At 44.9% G+C, this 26,613-nt stretch overlaps 1 protein-coding gene across 2 annotated transcripts in view; it reads right to left on the bottom strand.

Annotated features, from left to right (window-relative positions):
* Nucleotides 1–515: 515 nt before the first annotated feature.
* Nucleotides 516–26,613, bottom strand: part of LOC117395321 (DENN domain-containing protein 4B-like) — a 54,237-nt gene continuing 28,139 nt past the window's right edge. For both annotated transcript variants that reach the window (XM_059007290.1, XM_059007289.1), the window contains exons 10-29: nt 23,952–24,127; nt 23,646–23,746; nt 22,766–22,981; nt 21,283–21,428; nt 20,236–20,369; nt 19,635–19,749; nt 18,344–18,550; nt 17,504–17,632; nt 16,788–16,938; nt 16,074–16,229; nt 14,658–14,862; nt 12,999–13,269; nt 12,368–12,472; nt 11,925–12,100; nt 11,178–11,334; nt 10,221–10,466; nt 8,290–8,395; nt 7,117–7,282; nt 4,890–4,948; nt 516–4,487 (exon numbers count right to left, since the gene is read on the bottom strand). In XM_059007290.1, the coding sequence (XP_058863273.1) occupies nt 4,342–4,487; nt 4,890–4,948; nt 7,117–7,282; nt 8,290–8,395; nt 10,221–10,466; nt 11,178–11,334; nt 11,925–12,100; nt 12,368–12,472; nt 12,999–13,269; nt 14,658–14,862; nt 16,074–16,229; nt 16,788–16,938; nt 17,504–17,632; nt 18,344–18,550; nt 19,635–19,749; nt 20,236–20,369; nt 21,283–21,428; nt 22,766–22,981; nt 23,646–23,746; nt 23,952–24,127 (3,168 nt within the window). In that variant the 3' untranslated portion in view covers nt 516–4,341. The remainder of the gene's footprint in view (nt 4,488–4,889; nt 4,949–7,116; nt 7,283–8,289; nt 8,396–10,220; nt 10,467–11,177; nt 11,335–11,924; nt 12,101–12,367; nt 12,473–12,998; nt 13,270–14,657; nt 14,863–16,073; nt 16,230–16,787; nt 16,939–17,503; nt 17,633–18,343; nt 18,551–19,634; nt 19,750–20,235; nt 20,370–21,282; nt 21,429–22,765; nt 22,982–23,645; nt 23,747–23,951; nt 24,128–26,613) is intronic.

Raw genomic sequence — 26,613 nt, 5'->3', positions numbered from 1 at the left:
TTTTTATCTGTAAATTGCTTAGAGGCGGTTTATCGCAAAAGGCACTACAGAAATCAGGATTGATTGATTATATATTTGCAGAAATTAGCCTATCGCGACTTATTTTTTCATGTGTATTGAATCCTATAAAGGCACATTAAGGTAATTTTTCCAACGTGAGCTCCATCTTAAACACAATACCATCTTTTTTTTATCACATCTCACAATGCTGAACAACATTGTGACGATGGCACTCACATTAACAGATGGATGCAAAGTAGGAACAATTATATTAAAACGAGGTAAAGGGTTAAATACACATGAAATAACACACCTGTCCGTTGACAAGTTTCTGCAAATACCCCCCGTGGCAGTTTCATGAAAGGTGAAACAACTTCCAGAAGAAATATTCCACTTTTGGCCGTCACTTGTAGGTACAATTCCCCTCTTATGGACCCTGTCCCCTGGCACTCCTTGCTAGACAGTCAACCTTGAGGTTTCCCGACACCAGTAGAAAACAGACTCAAAAACACACGCAGGTTTATAAAAAATACATTTAAAGCATGTCAGCGATGTCAAATCAGTAGCATTTACAGAACAGCACAAGGAGAACAAAAAAGAAAACATCTTCAATAAATATTTTACAAAAATAAAACAGTGACATTTATATTCCCTTTTCCAGGTCAGTCTGTGGAATCCAGTGGACAAGCTTGTTCACAACCTTAAATCAAGTTAAAAACAACCAGAGGAGTAATAAAAAAACAACACAGCTAACACAAACATAAAAATACTGCTCATAAACAGCTGCTCCCTCAGCAACCCACAGGAAGAGCTTCTGTTTAGACTCCTCCCCTTTTAAGAACTATAGAGCTAAACGGCACAGGTCCATGCTATCAATTCCAGACCGTTTCCCAGTTGTCCAACTGTATATAGGCTGCCAGTGTGCAGTTTTAAAAGAAACATGTTTTCAAAAAAGGTGCTAGAACACATTATATATGAAACCACTACTCTTGGTTAAAGTAATCTCAGTTTGCACAAGCCATGTTTTCAGTTACTGTTGCACTTCCTTGCTCACTTGGGAGGGTGAAATTGTTCCCGCCCCTTCAATGGCTTCATTCCTGTAATTAACCAATCAGCTGCTTCCCTTTGTTGACTGACATGCTTCCAGCCAGTAACATGATCCAGAAGACCCTGGTAAGTGAAGGGACCCAGGAAGCGTAACAGACTTAGCTGAAAGTAAGGCATGCAGACAGCCAAATTCTGTTATCTGGCATGGTACTAGACACAATATTATATATGTGCTTTTTTTGTTTGCATAAGGCAAAGGTTTAAACTGTAAACAGAAATACAATCTTAAAACTTAACAGAAAATCTACTGTTTTATGAGGATCATGCAATGATTGATTCAATTGTAAAATGCTGTAATTGAAACTGTCCATGTGGAAATCCATGGATGATAATGTATTTTAATATAATTAAACATAGATGTATGTAAAGCACTGTGGCTGCTATAGCATTTCAGTACTGTGCACAGTGTATGAAAGTGCAGGACAGGTTGGATTTTAGCTACAAACCTGACATTCTCTGCTCTTTTCTATAATCCAAATTCCTACAGTAAATACAGAAGTGACTTAGATTCTACTTGGAGGAGAAGCCCAAACAGAATTAGCGACAAGCCAAACACAAACACGTCAGTGCTTTCACAGATCACAGCAGTAACAGCTGGGTCCAATACGAGCCACACTGGACCCCATCACATTCTCTACAAGCCTACCTGCTTCTGGGCTTCCTCAATAAACATACAAAACACTCAAAAGGGTAGGATGTGTCACAATACTGAGAGACACTTGGGGGTCAAACTGATCAAGCTTCACACCCTCCTTGTTTTTAAAGCATTTTACAGCACCAGGACCCCGGATTGCATCAACTACCTATCCATGGTTATTCCGGGATAACCCAAAATTGCGATTTACAGTGCTGTAAAATACTCTATGAAACCTGCCTTATCAGGGTATTGGCGTGATCAAACCAACACCTACGTTTCTTTTAGTATAACTACACTCTTAACAAACATCAAACAGAAATATGTTTAAAAATACAAAACTTGAACCAAGCCTAATTTTGAAACATGCTGAATAAATCTCTGTATATCTACATATCTCTGTGTGTGTGCGCGTGCGTGTATGTCTATGTGTATGTGTGTGTATATATATATGTATATATATATAAAAATCTGATGAATTATTTTTTATTATACTACCTGAATGAGCTTCTATGAACACTCTGTTGTGACAAACAGGAATTTGGACCGGCTATACAGGAGTTGAAAAAATAAAATAAAACAGAATGATCTGCCATTTCCAGCAGGCTTGTGTGTAATCGGGCATTCAGTGCTTGGTTTGTGTTTCTTTAAAGCATGGTGTTACTGAAAGGTTCAGTGTCACAGTTTATGTTTCCTCTCTCAGGCATGTGAAAGTTGTCAGCTTCGTTCTCTCTACATTCACTTTGTATCACTTTCTATTTCTGTCATCATTTCCTGATTATAAAGTTTAAAGACCACCCTGAGTGGCTTCTATAGAGCTCTCAAACATGTCTTCTCTCTACAGCGTAACCATTAACCTGCCCCCCCTGCAACACTCAAGCCCCAATTGGATGTAAGAAATACTACACATGTTCCATTGGAGGCTGTGTGTTGCAGGGGGACGGGTTAATGGTTACACTCTGGTGTACCAGCTGGAAGTCAGACATGATTCTAAGAGCTCTATTGAGGCCACAGGGCTGCTTTAAACTTGAAATGCCACCAGGATGTGCTGACTGACACAGAAAATGGATCTAAAACAGCACGAATATATTAAGTTATTAAGTTTTAAGTATCACCATCTCTTTCAAACTATGATGCGAAACTCTTTGATCAATTGTGTAACAAACTCCCAACCCCATACAAAACTGTTTTCCTGAGAACATTGACTTGCTGAATATTCCATAGCCTTGTTCAGTTTTACAACTGTTAAAAATGTCTAAGAAAAAAAAAAGACAATGACGTAAGCAGCTTTACAACTGTTAAAAATGTTTTTTTGTTTTTTTTTTACTGTCCCTTTACCTTATTGTGATGTTTGCAATCATCGGGAGTGGTTCTTTTTGCAGTTACCACGTTGTGTTTAAACTCTGTGTTAATGTGCATTGAATCCAAGTTCAGGAGCTGCTCTTCAGTCCTAGTTGCTTGCCACAGACATATGCAACATGGGCTAGATCAGTCAGTGTCTTTATAGAAGAGCCAGCGCCATCCAGTGATCTACCACTTCGGCTCCTTTTGTTTTGCTGGCAATACAGTGGCTGTGCACTAGATGGCGCTGGTGCTTACTAAAATAAGAGAAACTACATTATGTCTACAGCAGGCAGGCAACTAGAACTAAAGAGCAGCCCCTGAACTCATGGTCAAAGCACCCAAACATAAAAATATATACTTGTAACAAGAGCCACTCAGTCCTAAATCTGAAGGTACCGGAACGTCACTGAAATAACGATTTCCTTAAACAAGAATTATTATATGAATTCACATTCTACTTGTATGCTGAACGTCTCATTTTCTACACAGTCATAGTCGATGCACTGTCTGTGGCCGTCATCTTCGTAGGCATTTTTAGCCTTCTCAAGTTCATAATAGAAGTTCCTAATGCTCTTTTCATTGCATCCAGAAGACTGACTGACTGAATCAGGCAGTTGTGTGGGAGAGCGGAGTCATGTCACTTAGCTTGCCTGTTATGCAAGTTCTGACTCGACTGCACCACTGTTCAGTGCAAACAAAAAGGGGCAGTAAAATAAACTAAGACTAAGGCATGTGAAGTAGCGTACTCCTGATATAAATAATACCAGGGGACGCAAACTAAGCTAGCAAAACATACAGCAGAGGGTTACTGGGTTTCTACAGTAAAACCTGCATTAACAGAGCCTTCGTAAATCCCTTGCATCGAATCTGCTCTGTGGTGTACTAGCTGGTTAAGAGCAGAACTTAGTTCAGGTTTTACTGTATGGAAATATTATCTGGGATCGGCAGCTATAATGTGGTCAATCTCTCCCATAGATATTCCTGAGCCCCTGTAATTCGTCTTGCATTAATTAAATTATCAACTATATACAGCTTAGCTGCTCTTCCCCCAATGTTCAATAAAATGGAAAATTATATATATATTACAAGAAAAAAAAAAAGTTATTATTACTACTACTATTTTCCCTTGGCACGCTCAGAGGGGTGGTTCACAGTTCTGCTGCTTCTCTCCTCAGTGCTTTCTGATGCCCCTCCCCTTTTCTCTTGCTGCTCCTGAGCCATGTCTCGCTGGTGCCCTCATGTGGCGTGCCAGGGGATCAGCACTCCAGTGGCACCAGGAAGGATTTGCGACAGTCCACTGCCTTGGTGCTGGGGGGCTGGACTCTGTTCTTGCGCAGTTCCTCCTTCCCCAGTGAGCCACACAGACGGCTGTAGGCAGTCTTGTACTTCTTATCGAAAGCAACTGTCAGGGAGAAAAAATAAGCAGTTCGGCCCATCAACGCTCGTCCCTTCTGAGCCACCGTATACACCTACTAAGAGGATCCATTTTATAGGACAGAATGTGTCAGATCCTGCTACTTCACCTGCTGGGCTATTCCATGCATTTATAACTCTGGATAAAGAAGTGCTTCCTGCCTTCTGTTCTAAACTATCCTCAGCTTCCATTATGCCTTCTCCTTCACTCTAATTCTGAAGAAGTGACTGAGATTTGGGAAGGTCAATTAAGCCCCCTTTTCAGATATATGTATGTGATGCACTCACACCTACATACTTCTAACCTGTGCAGTATAATGCCCTGACCATGCTTCCCGACCAGTGGATACACGGCTCTCTAAATGGATGTAAAAATAAAAAAAAACCTTACCGACATTGTCTTTGCCCATTGCAGCCAGGGTTAGGAAGAGAATCTCTCGATATAGACTCCTACACAGAGGAGAAAAGAAGATCAGCAGCATATTAATAACAATATGAACAGAACACTAGTGTAATGCATCTCCTCCCAGCAGCTGATGAGTTCATAATACTGGCATCAGTATAAGACCCGTGCTGACCTCTCTGCTACAGAGCTTGCTGTCCAGTTGAATGGTGACACATTGGTCTCTGAAGTGTACGGTTTGCGGTTCGCGTCCAGCCCTCGCTTCTCCATTCACTTCAATGGGCTGAGATGCCAGCTCATTACATTACTAGAACTAACCTAAGGGTAAGGGTATCCAATCACTGGCTAGGAGGGTCATTCCACAGCAGGGTTAACAGGTCAACTGGAATAGTTAACTACGTTAGTGTGTGGATGGAGGGCTAATTGTTTACATTAAACAATTTATTATTATTATTATTATTTGTTTATTTAGCAGACGCCTTTATCCAAGGCGACTTACAGAGACTAGGGTGTGTGAACTATGCAGAGTCACTTACAATTACATCTCACCCGAAAGACGGAGCACAAGGAGGTTAAGTGACTTGCTCAGGGTCACACAATGAGTCAGTGGCTGAGCTGGGATTTGAACCAGGGGCCTTCTGGTTATAAGCCCCTTTCTTTAACCACTGGACCACACAGCCTCCTTGTATAGAACAGGTTTGGAACAAAGGCCAGCCCTGGGGTGCGTTCAATAGACAGAGTGCCCCAGAGCGTTACATGGCTTTTCCTGTTGAACGACGCGCATGCCATCAGCGCTTCCTAACAGTAGCGAGTCAAGCTCAGAGCTGCCTCGCTGGAGGTTCAAAATGGTCGAACTGCATTATTAGTGGGGTGGCTGCAAATTGATTTTTTTCAAATATGGATTTTTATGACCAACACATGTGTAATCAGAAATATTTTTTTTTTTAAGTGAAGATTGTATTAGAATAGGAAACATGCACTATTTATAACTTGACAAATATGAGTCACGCATCAAGATGCTAAACCAAAACAAGTGTCAGCAACTTTACAAAAATACAGTAATTACATTAAAAAATATATAAATACATTGCAAAACTGGCTTAAAGCAACTGTTTTAATACACAGTGATATATTGCTGTTAATGGAAACTGCTCGCTCCTAACAGACCGCTCAATAACTGCTAACATGTGTTACGAAGCACCACGAGAGAACGCTCTGCTTATTTGAACGCAGCCCTGATCAGTTATATCAGATTGAATGGTTTGTAAACATGACGTGCGGCAAGGAAAGGGTTATTTTTTTATTGGACAACTTAGAATCCAGCAGTGTACTAAACATTAAGACAGTAACTGAAATGCACTGTCTCTACACACAGAAACTCACACAGCCTTAATACTGGAAGCCAGCCCTGTATTCGGTATTAGAGTATGTAACGAGGTTCCGAGGTTACACGTCACTCCGTGTTGCTACAACCGTTTAAATAACTTATCTGTCATTTTTTCATTAACATCCCGACAACTGTTTACACTTATAACTTTAAAGTCTGTTCACAATAGCAGGCAAGAAATGGAAGGCATTTTTAGACACTACTGATATTTTTATAGGCCGCCCCTGTATTCAGTACGAAGGGCGCCCCTGTATTCAGTACGAAGGGCGCCCCTGTATTCAGTACGAAGGGCGCCCCTGTATTCAGTACGAAGGGCGCCCCTGTATTCAGTACGAAGGGCGCCCCTGTATTCAGTACGAAGGGCGCCCCTGTATTCAGTACGAAGGGCGCCCCTGTATTCAGTACAAAGGGCGCCGCTGTATTCAGTACAAAGGGCGCCCCTGTATTCAGTACGAAGGGCGCCCCTGTATTCAGTACGAAGGGCGCCCCTGTATTCAGTACGAAGGGCGCCCCTGTATTCAGTACGAAGGACGCCCCTGTATTCAGTACGAAGGACGCCCCTGTATTCAGTATTGAGGCCCCCTTTACGAAGCTCCTCCTCCTCCTCCTTGTCTTTAGAATCACTTTGTATGGATTCTGTTTCAGCCGTCACATCCTGGAGACTTTATAAAACGTTTGAAAGGGCCCCTGTGATCTCAAAAAAGTGTCTCCTCTCTCAGTGCAGCTGGTACAGCAGAGTGCAACCATTAGCCCGCCCCCCCCTGCAACACCACGCCTCTAGAGGAGATGGATGTTCAGGACCTCCCTCCTCACCTCCCCTCCCCTCACCTTTGCACTCTCGGGGGTCCGGGCTGCGTGCCGACAGTCTCCAGGAAGAGGGAGACGGCCTTGTGCACCTCGTTCATGCCGACCCAGCGCAGCACCTCCTCCAGGAAGCCCAGGGTGAAGGGGTGGTTGTGTCTCCGCCAGCCGTGACTGCGAGTGGGCACCCCGCCTGGCAAGGGCAGCACAATGAGAGAAAAACTGACACACAACACACTGCACCAGTACCACGAGGGACGTGACAGCCTGTTTCATTTCCCAAGCCTTTACACAGCAGGATTTGCTAGGATTAGAAGTTTTTCACCTTGTCATTTTTCTAACTGATCAACGATTAAAAAATACCACATGCATGAGAATCCTGCTGCTTTTTATGATGCACGGCAACATGTGTGTGAGACGACATGTGCTCAACATTGAAGTGACTAAGGAAGACACTGTGAATGAATATTGACTACAATCACATGACACTACACCCATCCTGCTGATTCAACTCTACAGCTGCCCTCTAGATTTGACAAGCAGAAATCTGATAATCATTAAAATACGAACACCTGGAAATGTTTAAACTCCAAGCTAGAAACACCCCAAGCACCGGTACTTGACCAAATGTACAAAACAAGTTATCAGCCAAACAAAGAAATCTGCAAAAGGGAGCACGTCATAAAAACAGAGGCTAACTCTTTATTGCAACAGAAAACAGTAACAAATAAAAAGAAAGAAAAAAAAAGGTTAGCTCCTGTTTTGTGTAACGTGGCCCCTTTGCAGGCATCGCATCTTTATGTAGCTGATTTATTCGAACACGACAGTCTCTGTTCTTGTGACATGTATTTGGTCACGGTTGTATTTTGGTCATGCTTTAGACCACATGTTTTACTTTATCAATACTTTGCTTGATAGCCAGGCCAGCCAGCCCCCCTCCCCCTCCCCAGTAGCCAAGGTGGTAATTAAACTTATATTTTAAAACACGGAAAGCATTTTAAAAAAAATTAATATTAGTTCAAAGTTTGCATTCCCTTGTCCATCTTGGTCCCTACAAGCAAGCCAGCTTTATGCAGGTCCGTCTTCATTTACTAGGCTGTACATTTCGGTGTTCATGTGGTGATAGGGTGTCTAGATCTCTAGCAAGTAGAATGGCATTCATTCAGTGTCAGTCCCTGCGCTGACACACTGCGATCTTACTGTGCATCCTCCACAGGATGTAGAGCGGGGGCCAGTGGTCCACGTCAGGGCTCAGGGTATCCCACATGAGTCGAACCCGCACAGCACAGCTCTCGTCAGGGGAGGTCTGGGAAGAAACGACCCGGGTCAGCTCAGAAATCAGCAGCACCACAGAACACAAGCTCCTCAGCCAGCTCCAGGCACTGCACCCCAACCCCACAGCTCTGGCCAAAAGTTTTGCATCGCCCTATAATAACACATTTTGCTTCACAAAGTCGAATGAAACCTGCTGAATAATGTTATGATAACATATTGAATTACATACCACTTTGTAGTTTTCCACATACTTAATGAAAAACTGACAATTGAAAAATGTGACATTGAAGTCTAACATTCTGAAATACTGTACTACTAGTATGGCTTCCGGTAGACTTTTGTGATATCATTTTGTAGTGTTTTGATTACAGGATTATAATAAAAGATCTCCATTATGTTAATGTATTTATTTATTTATTTAAATCCTAAAAGTCTAGGTGATGCAAAACTTTTTGCCACTGCTGTAGTATAACCATAGTATTGTAATTGCACTGCAGCATTGAACACTATTAAGAGGAACGGTAGTTATCAGTGAAGCGCGAGACTGCCAGACTCCATACAGCAGGGATAGTTTATGTGTTTTCAGGGTATTGGCACAGGAAAAGTAAAATCAGCCAAAAACACCATTTCACTTTTAATTTGTAGATCCCAACACTCTTAGGTGAATTTATGTTCCTATTTTTGTGTCATAGTATACCAGAATCTAAATCATTAATGTAGATTAGGAATGGCAGAGGACCTAATACTGATCCCTGTGGTACACCACTGGTTACCTCTCTCCATTTTGAGGTTTCTCCTCTAATCAGTACTTTCTGTTTTCTACATGTTAACCACTCCCTAATCCATGTGCATGCATTTCCTTGAATCCCTACTGCATTCAGTTTGAGAATTAATCTTTTATGCTTGACTGTCAAAAGCTTTCTGGAAATCTAAATAAACCATGCCGTATGCTTTGAGTACGTTGATATACAGCCGTCCCGGGGCGCTGTGAGGCACAAGACGAAGTCGAGTGCCTCCAACCCCCGAGAAGTATACAGAACTATATTCAACGTATACTAAGTTTTCTACTAACTTGGCTTGTGTTTTTCAGGCATAATAAATGCAGATCAAAATGCATGAAAAACACAAGCCAAGTTAGTAGAAACAATTGGGGCAACCTTGACCCCCACTGCTTTTACAGTTGTGCCTATTTGCTTTGTGCTGGGCAAGGCTGCCCCAATGGTTTCTTGAAAGTTGGTTTGTGTTTGAAATCTCCACTTTAAATGGCTGTGTGTTTATTTCAGATTGTAAATGCACTGCAGCATTGAACCCTATTGTAAGCTGGGAGCCTGGCTCTGGAGGTGGGGAGCAGTGCCAGCAGCCCCCCTGTACTCACCTGTGTGAGCTGGGAGCCAGGCTGCGAGGTGGAGAGCAGTGCCAGCAGCCCCCCTGTACTCACCTGTGTGAGCTGGGAGCCAGGCTGCGAGGTGGAGAGCAGTGCCAGCAGCGCCCCTGTACTCACACAGGTGAGCTGGGAGCCTGGCTGTGGAGGTGTGGAGCAGTGCCAGCATCCCCCCCTTACACCCCTATGTTCCCTGTGTTACCTGTGTGAGCTGGGAGCCAGGCTGCGAGGTGGAGAGCAGTGCCAGCAGCCCCCCTGTACTCACCTGTGTGAGCTGGGGGCCAGGCTGCGAGGTGGAGAGCAGTGCCAGCAGCCCCCCTGTACTCACCTGTGTGAGCTGGGAGCCTGGCTCTGGAGGTGTGGAGCAGTGCCAGCAGCCCCCCTGTACTCACCTGTGTGAGCTGGGAGCCAGGCTGCGAGGTGGAGAGCAGTGCCAGCTGCCCCCCCCCGTACCCCCCTATGTTCCCTGTGTTACCTGTGTGAGCTGGGAGCCAGGCTGCGAGGTGGAGAGCAGTGCCAGCAGATTGCTGGGCAGCCCCAGGCGCTGGAAGTACCACACCAGGTTCCAGTAGATGATGGGGTGGCTGTCAATGAGCTGCGGCTGGGCCAGCACCCCGTCACCCTCGTTTTCCAGCAGACTCTCCAGCTCCTTGCGCAGGACCAGCGGGCTCAGGTACGCCACCGTCACCCCCTGGGTGGGGCCCCCCGCGTTGCTGGGCACCTGGGGGGGTGCAGGAGACAGGGGGCTCAGAACTGACACTTTATATTGTTTACAAGTTCTTAAACAGTCAATATTGTGTTCTCTTGATTCAGGTAGAGATTCTCATACACTCAACAACTAAAGATTCTTTAGAAGGTAAATCAAGCTCTCTACAGGTGAGGGTCATTGGTGTTGGGCTAATTTACCATTCCAAGTGAAGAAACCGCAGCTTGGATTTGTGTGGATCGCTGTTCTCCACAGAGTAAGAAAAGCAGCGATCGTCACAAACCCAAGCAGCTGTTTCTTCAATCATTTCACTCTGAATGGTAAATTAGCCCGACCGACACCACTGACCCTAACCTGATTTCTGTGGAGAGCTCAATCAGAATAATTAAACAACCAGTCTGTGCAGTGCTAGTGTACAGCGTGACACGGGCTGTGCAGGCACCTGGGTTATCAGAGTAATTCTCTTTAGCATGAGTCACGGCTTGGTTTGCGGGTCAGCACTGCAGTACTATTACTAGCTCAACTTCAATTGTTTGTGGAACTCTAGTCACGTTCTACAAAATTAATAACTATCTAAGCGTGGGTCTCTCTTTACCTCTAACCACCGCAGTAACACTTGGAAAAAACTTGCCTCCGCCCCTTTTCTAAAGAAATGAACTGCCTGCTTCAAGCTGATTCTGAGCTACTGTGCAAGGGGGACAGCGGTGAGGCCGGATGGGTACACACCGACGCCATGGAGCTCCCGTCAGACAGGCGGCTGCTGCAGTCCGAGGCAGAGTCCTCCTCGCTCAGCCCATTGAGAAAGCAGTCCTGAGCAGCAGGGGGCTCCACAGCGCTGTCAGAGACCAGGGAGATCTCAGCACTCGACGATCCCTTCACAGAACTGCAACCAAACACAGTAACAGCGCGCTGTAAAACCAGTACGAAGACCCCCGTTAAAGAGACAGTCCCACTTTCCTATCGACGGCAATGTAAACGTCTCCTCCATGACTAATGTCACACTTGAATTAATTAGGGGGGCTGCAGCTGACAATTATTCCATAAATCTCACCTGTTGTGCACTTCCGACCATTGTATAGGTCTCAAATATCCGGGTTTGAAAGAAATATGTAATGTAGCAGACATGCATTTGTATTTAAAAAAATGATATCTGGTACTATACTAGGGTAAAGAAATCTCTGTTTGCAGGCCTTGATTTTAGGCAGACTTGCACTTCTTTGGTCACGGGTTGACCTAGGAAGTGAACCTGTAACACATTTCTTGGAAGGCGAGGCAAGCAAACTGAGAACTGTTTGTAAACCAGGAGGATATGTGATAATAGTTTCTGTGTAATTGCAGGAAGATGCAGAGTGTCTGTGGGAAGGCGCAGGGGGGGTCCTGTGGGAAGGCGCAGGGGGGGGGCCTGTGGGAAGGCATGGGGGGGTCCTGTGGGAAGGCACTAGGGGGGGCCTGTGGGAAGGCACTAGGGGGTACCTGGGCACTGGCGGTTGGGCACTGAACTCCACGTTGAGCAGAGGGACGAAGCTGCCAGAGCAGTAGGGGCAGCTAGAGTTGAGATTGGAGTCGTCGGAGGTCCAGCCAGCCATGATCTCCTCATCGTACACCAGAGAGTTACAACTGCGACACAACGAACAGCTCGACATCAGCACCTGAGAGACAGAGAGAGAGAGAGAGACACAGACACAGACACACGCACACAGTGAGGGACAAAGAAGAGACACGGGGTGTCAGTTTAAACTTCAGTGCAGTGCACAGCTACTTAATGTTTACCCCTTCACTGTGCATTTATACTAAACTCAGGTAGACATATCAAACAAACAGACCAATACCTGGTCTCTATCTCAATTGAAGCCACACCTATGACATACAAAGCTATGGATATTTAAACTTTCTGTAACAGTATGAATCACCCTCACCTCCATTCCCGGCACCTCCTGGCTGGAATCGGACGACTTCCTGGGGTGAAAGGTCAGGGGGGTGGAGTCGGATACTTCCAAGTCGCATCCAGCAGACAGGGAGCTCTGCGACAGACACAGGATGAGAACAGACGTGAGGCTAATGCACCGGGACAGGGAGACGAGAGCGATGCAATACCAGCGACACTACACCCATGAGAAGGGCTGCAACGATACACACCACCATGGGGGGCTTACAGGATGCATACAAAGATCAAATGATCCTTTAATGAGGGACTATCTTGTTAAAGAGACACACATTAAATGGAATAAGGAGAGAAAGTATTCAACTATAAAAAATACATTTATTCTTCATACAAGAAAAACAGGAGTTGTACAGTACACTGGCTCCCTCAAGTAATTTACATTGAAACAGCGGTTGTACAGTAAGTGGGCTCCCTCATTGGTTAATGTGTATCTACTGCCTCTTCCTAAGCCCACACACAGCAGACACTAAAGCTGAATTCTGACCCTTTCAATTAAGAGCTTGCCATTTAAAAGGCATGAAATCGTATTTAACTATTTCAGCACTGAGCAGAATTTGCATTTCAGTTTAAATGTTCTGTGTTTGCGTGCATGTGGAGGGTCCTACCTCGGAGGCTGCAGTGGACAGCCGCTCCTTGGCCCTCAGCAGCTTGTCCGTGACGTGGCCCCTGCGGGACTGCCTGTGCTCGGAGCCGCTGTGCTGCCGGTCCTCCATGCTGGCTGTGTGGCACACTGTGCCCCGGTGCTTGGTCGGACTGAGGAGCTTCTGCAGCTTTCCCGCCAGGCCCCGCCCCGGCGACGGAACGTGGTTACAGTTTTCATCAACCACCTTCTTCCCACGGCCCCCCCTGCCGCTCTCCAGCTCCAGCAAGTGCCGCCTGCAAGGGGGGGCAGAATTTCACAGGGTTTTTTTTGTGGGGGGGGGGGGGGTTAAGAAAATCAGCTATCTGATGGGGGGTGGGATGGGGATATTAAATTTTAAAAAAATCACACCTCAGAAAACACATATTTAAAGAATTCTGAAAAAAAAAATCAAGTAAAAAGCACCATTAGGAGGAAACATTTAAAAAAAAAACAGCTACTGTATCTGGGAGACATTAATAGGTAAATGTTAAAAAAAAAAAAAATCTGAAAAGACTTACTCAGTAAAATAATAATAATAAAAACATTATATATATATATATATATATAATGTATATTTATTTTACACACACAGTGCTCCCTCGCTATAAGGCTCTCGGTTATAACGCGCCTCGGATATAATGCTCTGACAGCCCCCAATTTCCTACACTAGTGATTCATGCAATATTTCTATAGTAAATACATTGCCGGTGTTGTTCAAACTGTAAACAACTTCTCAGTCTAATTTCAGTTTCTGTCTCTCCCTTTTGATACAGTATCTAAACTGAAGAAAAGCTGCGCTGGCACTTTATAACACAGACATCTCATTCAGCATTCGTTTTATAACTAAATCAATATTAGGTCATATTACGTGGTTATCTTTCCTAATGTATTTACTTTTTTGCTGCGAGAGAAGCTCGGGAGATGCTTCGCTTCAGCCCTGCTCTGGCAGTCAAACCTGGGGCGAGCCCATTCCCTCTTCCCCTCTCCCAACCTGTTCTCCTTCTCGTCTGTTGCTTCAAACTGAACTCCCGACCGCCGTTTAGCCAGGCTATTTATTCTTTAAAAACTGCTAATTAAAATGATCCACGAGAGGGAAAGTTACCTTTTTTATTGTAAAAAATATAGCGTTGATTACATGGTGCTTTATGCATGGTTAATTCATGGAAAGTTACATGTTTGCTTCACTATATGTGCATTATAGAGAGGGAGTTATTTTATTTTGTATTTTAGTCAGGTGTGTGTTGTGTGTCCCGCGGCGCCCCCCACCCCCTCTCCCGTTTATAACGCTCTTCGGTTTGAACATTCGTATTGCGTGTCCCAAGACCCGCGTTATAGTGAGGGAGCACTGTGTGCGTGTGTGTGTGTGTGTGTGTGTCTATATATATAAAAAGAAAGAATATCAGTCAATGCTAAACGGGGTCTACCATCATAAACATTCAGTAAAACTTTAACATTCAAATAAGGTCTATAAAATACTGTTTCAGTGAAATGCATTCAAATTTTTTAAACAGTGAACAGGTGAAAGTTTTTTTTTATTTTTTTTTTTTATTATATTTATATAAAGGCAGACTGGAACACCATTTTTTTTTTCAATTGAAATCTCCAGTGAATCTTTTCAAATGGATTAAAGATCGAGGCCTACCTGCCTCCCTGCTTGCCTGGGTCTCCAGGCTGGCAGCTGTAGCTCCTCTCTCGGCCTTCTGTCTCAGCGAAGTCCCTGGAGAAGGTGGAGAGGCACACCTCGCTGCGCTGCAGCATCCGGCCACTGGGGGGCTTATGAGAGGCGCTGCTGTCCTTGCCGGGGGCACCCAGACCCTTCAGGGTGGCCCTCCGGAGGTCCTTGGATTCTACAAAGGGAAACAAAGCTTATTATGGGGTGTGAAATGGAGAACACATTTATACACAGTTAATGGATTTACATGTAGACAAAAACAGTTGACACAGTTAATACGGACATTCGCTTATTATAGAGACACAAGTTACAAGCCAAATCTTTTTATCAGTTGTTCTTTATCCTCTTGGTGTTGACAGGATTTGATTAAGATGCATGTACCTTTACTAGATTACATTCTTTGAAACCGTTTACCACTTCTTTATGGTTCTGGTTTACTCCCACTCAAGGGTTCATGTGTGTTTTCTTTTTTTTTTGGTTGCAAAAAGTAACTCTATATTCATAACATGTACCAAAAAGATAATGCTTTCCTGTTCCGTGAACTGCATGACAAGTGTAGGGTAACGAAATATTTTAGGATTCGACGAGTAAGAGAATTAATAGTTTTCTACACCCCAAAACAGTGAAAAACGAGTGCTCTTAACAACAGTGTCGTCGCTCCTGTTGCACAGACTAGTTGGCGCGCCGCTGGTATTGTTCAAATCAATAAGACACCAAACACCGATCCACAAGCAGAGGAGAACCTGAAGCATATATGAGAGCTGCTGTAGATCAAGGGCAGTACATTAGGTCTAGAAACAAATTATTAATAAAATAATAATAATAAACCCCTGCTCCGACTCACGCCAATATAAAGCCATCTGCAGCCCCAAACGTATCAGACCTCTGTTCAGTTACCTCTCTAACAGAACCGACATGCTGTAAAACTACCAAACCACCTGAAATCCTGGATGCAACACAGTTTGCAGATTTCATTAAGATCTGAATCAACTATTCGAAACAAACAGTAAATCAGAACTGTTTGCACAGAAGAAAAATATCCGAACAGAAATCTTTGACAAATGCATTGATTATGAATGTACCTTCAGAGGTAAGGCCACACCTGTATTGCAGCACATTTTATTTACCGTTTAAACACAGACAGCCTTGGGTAAAGTAATTCATAGTAGTACTTAAATAAATGATTTGCCTAAAAACCCTCCTCCATGTGGAAGACTCAGTAGATAGTTGAGAACACCTCCCCTCCCCACAGTGACACTCACTCTCCATGTGGAAGACTCAGTAGCTAGTTGAGAACACCTCCCCTCCCCACAGTGACACTCACTCTCCATGTGGAAGACTCAGTAGCTAGTTGAGAACACCTCCCCTCCCCACAGTGACACTCACTCTCCATGTGGCCTCGCATGCTGCTCAGGCTGTTGCTCTTGATCAGGGGGCCGCTCAGGGATTCGTGGCTGGAGTCGTCACTCAGCCCGCTCCAGCTTGACTGGCGAATAAGACTGCACTGGGGGTGTGCCTTCGAGGCTCGATCCACCACGATATCTGAGGAGAAACCAGATGGGATGAAGACCTGAAGCATGCAAGAATGCTGCCGAGCGAGAGGGGGACATGCTGGCATCTGCCAGTCTCCTTGAACTAAAAATGTAAAGGATTCCAGTGATTCAGCATCAACATGGCTAGGTAACCCATTCCACACCCTCACCCTCTGTGTGAGGAAAGGTCTCCTACAATCTGTCCTCAGTCTACCACCACCAAATTCCCAACTGTGTCCTCTGGTCCTGGTTTCTGTGCCTAAGTATTGCTTAGGGTTTGTCACCTGTGTAAGATTGTAAAGACTTCAAAAGCAAGTCTTCAGTCTTCACAGCTCATTCCTTTAAGCCCTGGGATTAGTCTGCCTGCTCTTCGCAGGACTCTCTGCAGGGCTATAATGTCCCTTAGGTACTGTGGTGCCCGGAACTGAACATGTTATTCTAAGTGCAGTCTCACCATTATACAACCTCATCACTGTAGAATGCCCTTCACAAGTCAATTAGCTGTTCTCTAGATGCATGTAAATCTATATCCCATCTGTCAGGGACATGCACCTTTTATAGGGCGTACCTGGGGGGTTATTGTATGCCATCCTCTGTTGCTGCTGCCACTGTTTGATTGGCTGCCGGAAATGGGCCACGGCCAGCACCACGTTGCGCAGTTTGGCCCATCGCAGACGGACACCCTGATTAGTGGACGGCCATTTGCTCTCCAGCACCGCCTGTAGGACAGTGGAGGAAAGGCACCCAGCATGAAATTACATCATCATAGCCCTTCAGTTCCAGTAAAATTAAGTTCCGATTCAATTTCCTTTAAAACTACCTGGCACTTTATTATCAAAACATGCAATAAGCACGACTCAGAAAATAGCAAGGGGAATTCAAGTAAAGAACCCTACATTTAAATATGTCATGGTTTAATAATTCACAAGGTTGGTTATTTCACTGTTAGGCAGCAATGTTGACAGTAAATTGTACAAATCATGTATTTTGCTGTGTAACAGCCCCTCACTAATTCACTTTTTTCAATATATACTTTTAATTTTTTCGATGTGTCAGTCAGATAAATAGACGTGTGCAACACAGGCTAGATCAAAGACATGTGCTCCACTGTGAGCCATCACTCTTCCCTTTGCATTGCTGGCAATGCACATCTCTGCTTCAGTCCTGGCAATCTCCACGGCAGATATGCAGAGCTCCCCCCCCCCCCCCCCCCCCCCCGTCCCGCCTCCATGCCCAGTGCTTCAGTGTCGGTGTGTCTCTCGGATGCAGCGGCCCGGGACTCACCTTGTTGTAGTAGCCGTATGTGATGGTGTTGGGAGTGATGCCGGCCCTCTTCATCTCCAGCAGCACTCTGACAGCCAGGACTGGCTGACCGTACTGACCACAGAGCTGCATCAGGATCCGGTAGCACACCTGCAGGCATACGGACACTGCAATCAGGATCTGGCTATCCCAGGGGGATCAGCATTAGCAGGGCAGGTTCTCCTAATACACCCCTCAGTCCCATGATTACTCAGACAAAAGCTGTACTTACAGCAGGCATCGGATCAAGTTCACTCAGCAATGCTGGACCCTGATGGCTGCTTTCAAGACAATAATGCACCCGGCCACCAGACTTGAAAGTTTTGAGGAGCATGACATCTTCTATAGCCACCCTAATCTCCAGATCTCAATCTAATTCAGCATGTTTGGAATGAGCTTGAAAGCATTTGTCATCACAATAAGATGCAATTGTCACTAATATTTCAGGCAATTGGCAAGCTCTATTGGAAAGAGGCGTGACAGTGTGTGTGTGGAGCAGGAGCCAGAGTAGCAGGGACAATCCTGCTGGTCAGGCTGCTTCAGGAGGCATCAGAGTGAATCAGCAATGGCAAGAGACAGCTGTGGAGCTGGGGCCTCAAACAGGGACGGACAGAGAGGATTGTCTAACCTGAAATATTAAAGACTGAATGGATTAATATGCTTTATCAGTGTTTATTGGTTAAAAGCCAAAATCAGAAACACTAATTATGACTGTTTCAGAGTCTCCCGAGCAAGTGTTTTCACAACTGAGCAAGCGGTTCTAGGGAGGGGGTCCAGGGATGTGGGGGCGGGGCCAGGGAGGGGCATGGGGGTGTGGCTCACCTCGTCAGGCAGCACCACCTTCCTCGTCTCCATGTGCTTCAGCACCTCGTAGGCAGTCTGCAGCACGCGCACCTTGGAGCTCTCGGCTTGCACGAAGACGGGCAGGTAGATGAACCACAGCCCGTAGCAGTGCCCCAGCAGACACTTGGACCACATCTCGGGAACTGCAGAGTACTTCTGAGCTCTCTTCTGTGCCAGCTTGATCTCCTGCAGACACAGGGAAGTCATTATTAGTGCGGCGCAACACCCCCAGTCTGGTTTTAAAGCGGTTCCAGCCTCCAGCCAGCGTTCCCCCTTTACAATGCTGTAGCTGGGATAGAAATTTAATGATTCACAGCGTATCCATGAAAAGCGATGCTTTCTTTCTACGACGTATCATAATACCGGTCTGTATCGTTTGTATCGGGATACAAGACCACAGCACAGATTATAGTTCACCAAATGGCTCTTGAATAAAGAATAATACATGTGTTTTATAGTTGGTATGAATACATAGTCTCCCTCACACACTTCATTTTTGTCTTTTAACACTAGAACTGCCACGGCAGTCATTTAGACAGTTTTCATTTTTAAAATTTAAATCGCTCACGTGTGTTAAAGATCCGCGGTTGTCTGTTCTTGACTTTTCATAAATACATGTATTAAATACCCTGACGCCGTTTGAAAGGCAGAATCGTAAAAATAAAAAAAAAGTTATAAGCACTTCTGCCAAGAACTGCCAAAAGAATTCATTTTGACGGCTTATTACAATACATGCTTTTACTGTTAGCATAACCTACAATACGCTATTCTTTATATGTATACAAGCCAGTTTGTTATCTCTGCCTCTGCTGAGTTTACAGCAGTATGTATTGAATAGAATATTGCTCTTGAAGTCTAGGTATGTGTTATCCAAATCTCTATTGTAATCCTATCAATTCCTTGCAGAACTGCCGTCTGGCTGTCTACGTGAGCATATATAGTCTGCTGTATTATAATATTACTATTACAAGAATTTTTTGAGAAATCTTTATTCGGGATCTACAGTTACGAGCTCCTCTATCGTGCACTGAATGAAAGTTGCCGGTGGAAACGCATTATAGGGGTGCGTGGGGTCATACCTCGGTTCCGCAGTATAAAGAGCTGCCTTATAAAGGGGGAGCCGTGTACCCCCATACTTCTAATATAATTTAACCACTCTTTGGTTAAAAATGCTGTATTTGAATTGAACTGAATTGAATTGTATTGTATTGTATCAAATGACTCTCTCCCGATATCCATGTGTTTGGATAGAGGAGCGGGCATGCAGTACCTGCTTTGTCCTGCGGGGGGCAGGGCTGCTGGGGGCGCTGCCTCGGGCCTGGACCTTGAGCAGATCCTGGGGCTGGTCGAACAGCTCCATCCTGAGGGAAGGGAACACATCGTACCTGCAACAGAAACACAGACACCCTGTTGAACTGATCTCTGTACCTCCAGCATTGAAATCACTAAGGTGGGTGGGGGCCAGTGGCACTGGAATCATTTTTAAAGTGGGGGTGCTGAAAGCCATTGAACAAAACTGTAACCCCTGTATATGATGGAAGCCATGCAAAGCACCCCTAGTTCTAGCGCCCCTGGGGGGGATGGGGAGTGCGTGAAAGTCTCTTTAGTGTCCTTCAATGTTTTTAATAAGTAAAATGCCAAATGGTCTTAATATAATATATGCAGGGATGGAAATAAGACTCCCATTGCATCACAGTTTGATCCATTTCTGGTTTCACTATGAGTCGAATAAGACACACCTGAGTTAGAAAAGCACAGCTACGTATCTTAAACGCACGCACCGCAATTTACATTTAAATTCCAAAAACGGTCAAAATGACCGCCTTGGTCGTTCTGGTGTGTTAAAGGAATTATGAAATGCCAGGTGCTACCTGTAGAGGGCAGGGCACTCCGAGCCGTCAGGCCCCTGTGGCTCCTCAGGGGGCATGATGAACACGGTGCGCTCCCCGCTGTGCGCTTCATCCAGGTCAATGAGGCGCACCTGCCCCGGCTTCTCTACATCCACCTGCAAGAGACAGAGAGGGAGGGAAACAAGGGGTCAAACCCCGAGTGCACACAAGGAATCGAGCGGCTGTTCAAATGCTTTTTATTATTAGTTATTTGGCAGTCGCCGTTATCCAAGGCGACTTACAGGTGTTTAATTACAGTATAGTTTACAGAAAGTGCAAATAATACTAAAATACAATATGAGATAGGATGCAACAAGTTAGGATTATAAAAAGTTATATCTACAACTACATATTAGTAGTGCAATAGTGCAAAGATAGTGCATCAGCTGAGGATCCAGGAACGTGGTTTCGTGCTCCTCATTGCAAAAAATAAGAAGTTGGCATAGTTTGTATTTGTGGAACACAAGTCACTTGTACTTAAAGGGCGAAGACTGGTAAGAGGTTAAAAAAATCATTAACCTTGTATGTCTTGTTTCACTTTTGAGTCTTTAAAAAGTTTCAGTTTGGCAAAGGTTCGTAGCCACAAGCCCTGCTGCCAATAACCATTTCAACTAGCCTGGGTTCAGTATCCCCGCAAGGGCTTCATGAGTCATCAAGGTGGGTCTATCAATGAGAGCTCCACGAATAGATAGGGTTACCATACGACTCCATGAAAGCTGGACAGCTCAGGCTTTTCAACTCACACCCCAAGGCATTCTGGTATGTTTTACTCGTCTCAGGTACCTTTCAAAGCAGGAGTATGTAATGGGCTGTGATTTGAAAAGCCTGAACTGTCCCAGTGTTCATGGACTCATATGGAAGCCCTAACTAACAATCTAAGCAGAAGCAATGATATAGAATGATGGACAGCACACACACACACGCACGCACACACACGCAGGGATATTAAATCACGTAAGAAACGTCGATGGAGTTTCCCCTTAAAACATGACAAAGTAAAAATGTATTTCCTCGCACATGCCAGCTTACCTTCTCCACACACCCGTCGAAGAACTCGAGGCAGACGTGCCGGTCGCTGACGAAGGAGCACTCCTCGATGAACTGAGTGAACATCTGAGTGCGGGTGAGCAGAGAGAACACCTTCTGATGAGTGCGCTCTCGAGACTTCAGGAACCCTGAGAGAGACGGAGAGGAGCACAGTGAAGCAGGGCACCCAGCCAGCGATGCACCCCCCCACCCCCAAAACCTTCACAGCAATGCACACACCCCCAAAACCAGAGCCTTCACAGCAATGCACACCCCCCCCAAAACCAGAGCCTTCACAGCAATGCACACCTCCCCCCAAACCAGAGCCTTCACAGCAATGCACACCTCCCCCAAAACCAGAGCCTTTAGAGCAATGCACACCTCCCCCAAAACCAGAGCCTTTAGAGCAATGCACACCTCCCCCAAAACCAGAGCCTTTAGAGCAATGCACACCTCCCCCCCCAAACCAGAGCCTTTAGAGCAATGCACACCTCCCCCAAAACCAGAGCCTTTAGAGCAATGCACACCTCCCCCAAAACCAGAGCCTTCACAGCAATGCACACCTCCCCCAAAACCAGAGCCTTCACAGCAATGCACACCTCCCCCAAAACCAGAAGCTCAGGTGTGTCTTATTTAACTCGGAGTAAAGCCAGGAGTGGATCAAACTGCTATGTAACGGGAGTCTTATTTTCATCCCTGCTGTAGCACTGCATAGTACTGCAATTACACTGCAGCATTTCTTATTAACTGTACTGGAGCTGCGCCCCCCTGCATTTTCATTAATATACCAGGAATGGGTCAAACTGCTGTGCAAGGAGAATCTTATTTCCATCCTTGCAATCGGAAAACTGTTTGAGTAAAAGTTGATTTATGATTCTTATAAATATATCAAAACCACCTGGACTATGTTTCTAAATACACCCCTGCAACCCCTGGCTCTTACGATCAGTGGTTGCGGATTCCCACTGTTGTTGCTAACAATAAATTCTTTCCCTGCATGAAAACACAACTTCGCTGTATTAGTAGAAGCCTGCTGTGGGCTGAAAGGAAAACTTTGTGAGAAACTTGCTTCAGGGTCCCTCAGTACAGAACACATTCAGTGCAGAATTCACAACACTGTGTTAGAAACACTGGAGACACCGTGCAGCACACTCTCCAGCGCCTCTCTAGCATTGCAGCGGCTGGGATTGCCTTCACTGTGCTACTGAACAAAGAGATCATTCTTCTCTTTCCCAGACTGGAAGCAATTCCATCAATGCACCGCTATTCCTGGTGTAGCACCAATATCAGAGAGAAGCAGACGGATGGTTTGCAGGTTCAAAACTGTAAGTGTGGCACAGGTACAGAGATATCTATGCTCATGCAGACTAGCGTTTCAACTGCGTTAGTAAATAACACATTGATGACCCCCCTTCCCCCTTGCGATGGGGAGCAGGTAGGACCCCTCAGCAGGCACACAGACCCCCTCTCCCCCCCTCACACTCACCCTGCAGGTTGAAGAGGGAGCTGGAGTCGGTGGTCCGGTCCGAGGGGGCCTGTGTGATGGGGAGCAGGTAGGAGCGGTACCCCCGCAGCAGGCAGCTCATGAAACGCAGGAAGGCCTCCTGGATCTCCAGCTCCAGCTGCTTGCGGCGCCCGTAGATCAGATCATAATCCGTGAGCAGGAACTCCAGAGTAGCCTCCTCCAGAGCAGGGGTGTACACTGAGAGAGCAGGGTGAGAGGCAGGGGAGGGGGGGGGGAAGAGAGAGAGGGAGAGGCAGGATGAGAAAAGGGGAGGCAGAGAAGGGGGGTTGTGGGAAGAGATGGGGGAAAAGTAAAGAGAAGAGAAAGAAGAAGAGAATAAGAACATAAGAACATAAGAAAGTTTACAAACGAGAGGAGGCCATTCAGCCCATCGTTTGGTTGTTAGTATCTTATTGATCCCAGAATCTCATCAAGCAGCTTCTTGAAGGATCCCAGGGTGTCTGCTTCAACAACATTACAATTGTCAAATCCATTTCTCTCAGGAGGGTGCATTATTGAGACCGTCCAGTCTGGCTAATCAAAGTCTAACTAATGCATCAACCTTCAAAAAGAGGAGTTTTACCTTTATTTAAGCTTAAGACTTTAGAAGTGTACAGATACATTAAAGTATAATAATGAGGAGAGATGTATTCCACATAGTAATGCGTCGTGTTACTCTGAACCCCTCTAACCCCAGCACTAGCAGTGGATCTCACTGACTCTCTCCAGTCTAACCCCCAGCACTAGCAATGGATCTCACTGACTCTCTCCAGTCTAACCCCCAGCACTAGCAATGGATCCCACTGACTCTCTCCAGTCTAACCCCAGCACTAGCAGTGGATCTCAGACTCTCTCCACTCACTCTTCTCCAGTTGCTGGTGGAGTGTCCCCAGCGTGTGCAGCAGCGCTTTACATGGTTTCCGAGGCAACGCCCGCCATGACAGCACCTTCTTATCCTCATTCCTGCACAGGAATACAAAACAGGTGTTAGTGATAGCAAAGTACAGACAGCCACCACCCCCCCCCCCCCCCCCCCCACCCCGATTCTACTAGGACTCGGTACAGGGAGAGTGGAACTTTTTAACCCTGTACAGAGTCCCAGTCTAGTCCCTCTCTATTCAGCCCCCCTGCCCCCCCTCCCTCTATCTCCAGCCCCAGCTGCACTCACTGGAAGATGGTGTTGGTGTCCAGGTCCACACAGATGACATCGTTGGGGGGGTCGTAGAGGTCGAAGTAGCTGGAGTGGATGCCCACGATGAAGGGCATGGGTGCGCACAGCACGTCTGCCAGGGTCAGGGGGCACAGGGGGATGTAGGGGCACTGCCAGCGCAGGGGGAAGGTCATCTGGAGGGGGGGGGGGGCAGAGGGGCATGGTCAGGAGAGAACAGGTTTATTCCAGGTGTCTGGACACTTTAACAATATCCCTGAAACTCTGGGCTGGTGTCTAACTCTGTATGTATATTCATGCAATCCAGTCATGTGGTCCTAAATCTGAAGGCAACGGAACGCCACTAAAATTTACTTTTTTTTTTTAAAACAAGAATTATTATACAAAATTGTATTTGTACACTGAACTTCTACTAACACATATAATAGGTAATGTATATCTCATTTCTACAAGTATTTCCGCAGTCATAGTCGATGCGCTGTCTGTGTCAGTATTTTAACTACTTCTTTAAGAAGGCTTCCTAATGCTCTTTTCATTGCATCAAGAGGACTACTGACTGAATCTGACAGTTGTGTGGGAGATGCGAGTCATGTGACCTAGCTTGTCTATTCTGCAAATTTCAGCTCAACTACACCGCAGATGTATTTCCATCTCTGACTGAACCTCGACAAAAATAGCACAACACCTGGTTTAATCGCTTAGCATTAAGTGCACACAGTATAATCCAGCCGTCACTTTTCATGTTACTATCTAAAGAGACACCGGTTGTCTTGATATATTTAACAATGGGCAGCAGTGTGGAGTAGTGGTTAGGGCTCTGGACTCTTGACCGGAGGGTCGTGGGTTCAATCCCAGGTGGGGGACACTGCTGCTGTACCCTTGAGCAAGGTACTTTACCTAGATTGCTCCAGTAAAAACCCATCTGTATAAATGGGTAACTGTATGTAAAAATAATGTGTAAAAAATAATGTAATTGTATGTAAAAATAATGTGATATCTTGTAACAATTGTAAGTCGTCCTGGATAAGGGTGCCTGCTAAGAAATAAATAATAATAATAATAATAATAATAATAATAATAATAATAATAATAATAATAATGGGAAGAAGACTCCTATTGCACAGCTGCTTCACCCATTCCAGGTTTGAATATGTGTTTGATTAGCCCCAGTGTTAACAGGTAAACTAAACTCCCAGCAAAACCAGGAAGTGATAAAAAATGCAATGCAATAGGACTCTTATTTCCATCCCCGAGATCAGACATGGGGTTTATTATAATTCTGATTACAATTACAGTAGCATTGTTTGTTGAAATGACAACGACAATGACATTTTGTTGCTTTACAGTTACAAATATGCTGCAGTAATTACAATTATAAATAACAAGTATACTAAAATGTAACAAACAACTACCCAAATTAACATGTTCACTCTATTTATTCTAAATAACCAATGATCAAGCCTGGAAAGGTGTGTAATTGAACTGCAATTCGTCAATTATACGCTATAACTACAATTCCAAAGGTGCGCCAAGGGTCAATTACAATTCCATTGTAATTGCAGTTCATTTAGAATTGCACAAGTACACTGCTGACTGAGCCCAGGAGTGACCCTAAAACCTGTCTTCCCTTGTTCAAGGTGCAAGCACCTTTTATAGTGAAGGGTGCATGCGGCAGAGATGCATGGCTCTTTGACAGAACTAGCTTCTTTGAAGTTTGCCCACTGATGATGGGAATGAGAATGTAGAGATGGGAGCCCAGCTAACAAGACTGAAGTTTCTGCAGGTATCAGGCTTTTAAAAGACTGTCACCCACACCTGTGGTGGCTTTGACAGACTCACTGAGAGCAGAAACTGACCCAAGACTGTGACAGCTACTGGAATCAGGCTGATCTTTGGGATGCAAATTGACCATTTGTGAAACTGCAACAATGTTAAAATATTGTAATAACTGTGTTTTAAAGAATATTAAGCCAGCAGAAAAACTATTGCAGAGAAGGGAGAACAGGCAGCACCTAATGTTAGAAATAAGTTTGTCTGTGTTAACCTTGAGAGGAAGAGGCAAATTAGTTCTTGGAAACTGGCTGACTTATGACATGGAGTTTCCTTAAATGAGCGCTATAGGTGCAGAAGACTCGAACCTTGGCAGAAACAGGCATCTCATTTAATTAACTTGAAAATGAGGTCATAGTTTTTACTCTATTTAGTATTAAGGAACTCCATGGTACCAAGGAATAATAATATCAGTTCAAAAGTTCACCTCACATACTTTGGAAATGAGCGAGGGGTGGAACATGAGATTATAACCAATTAATTTAAGAAAAGGAGTTACCAGGGTTTTCTGAATGTATTGTTCTCTCAGAAAGAAGAGCTGTCAAGGCAGATTCATGTTTGGAGTTAATTAAGACTTTGACAGATGAAGCGGAGCAAAGGTTCTATAAAAGCAGAGGTAAAGCCCCATTCAAGTATCATTCGACTTGCTAACTACACGTGGCGTGGTCCACCCTCTGAGGATCTCTGATCAAGCTGCTTGCTGATTGATCGTATTCAGAAGTCTTCGATGACAGCTCTTGTTTTTACATTATATTCTACTAAACTTCCATATATTGAAGCATTGCTATAAGGTACAGGAATTATATATTAGCTGTAGAGAGTGATACATTGG

Source organism: Acipenser ruthenus, chromosome 35 (genome assembly GCF_902713425.1).
Source record: "Acipenser ruthenus chromosome 35, fAciRut3.2 maternal haplotype, whole genome shotgun sequence".
NCBI lineage: Eukaryota > Metazoa > Chordata > Actinopteri > Acipenseriformes > Acipenseridae > Acipenser > Acipenser ruthenus.
The sequence above is the reverse complement of the archived record's forward strand: the minus strand, read 5'-3'. Positions and strand labels throughout refer to the sequence as shown.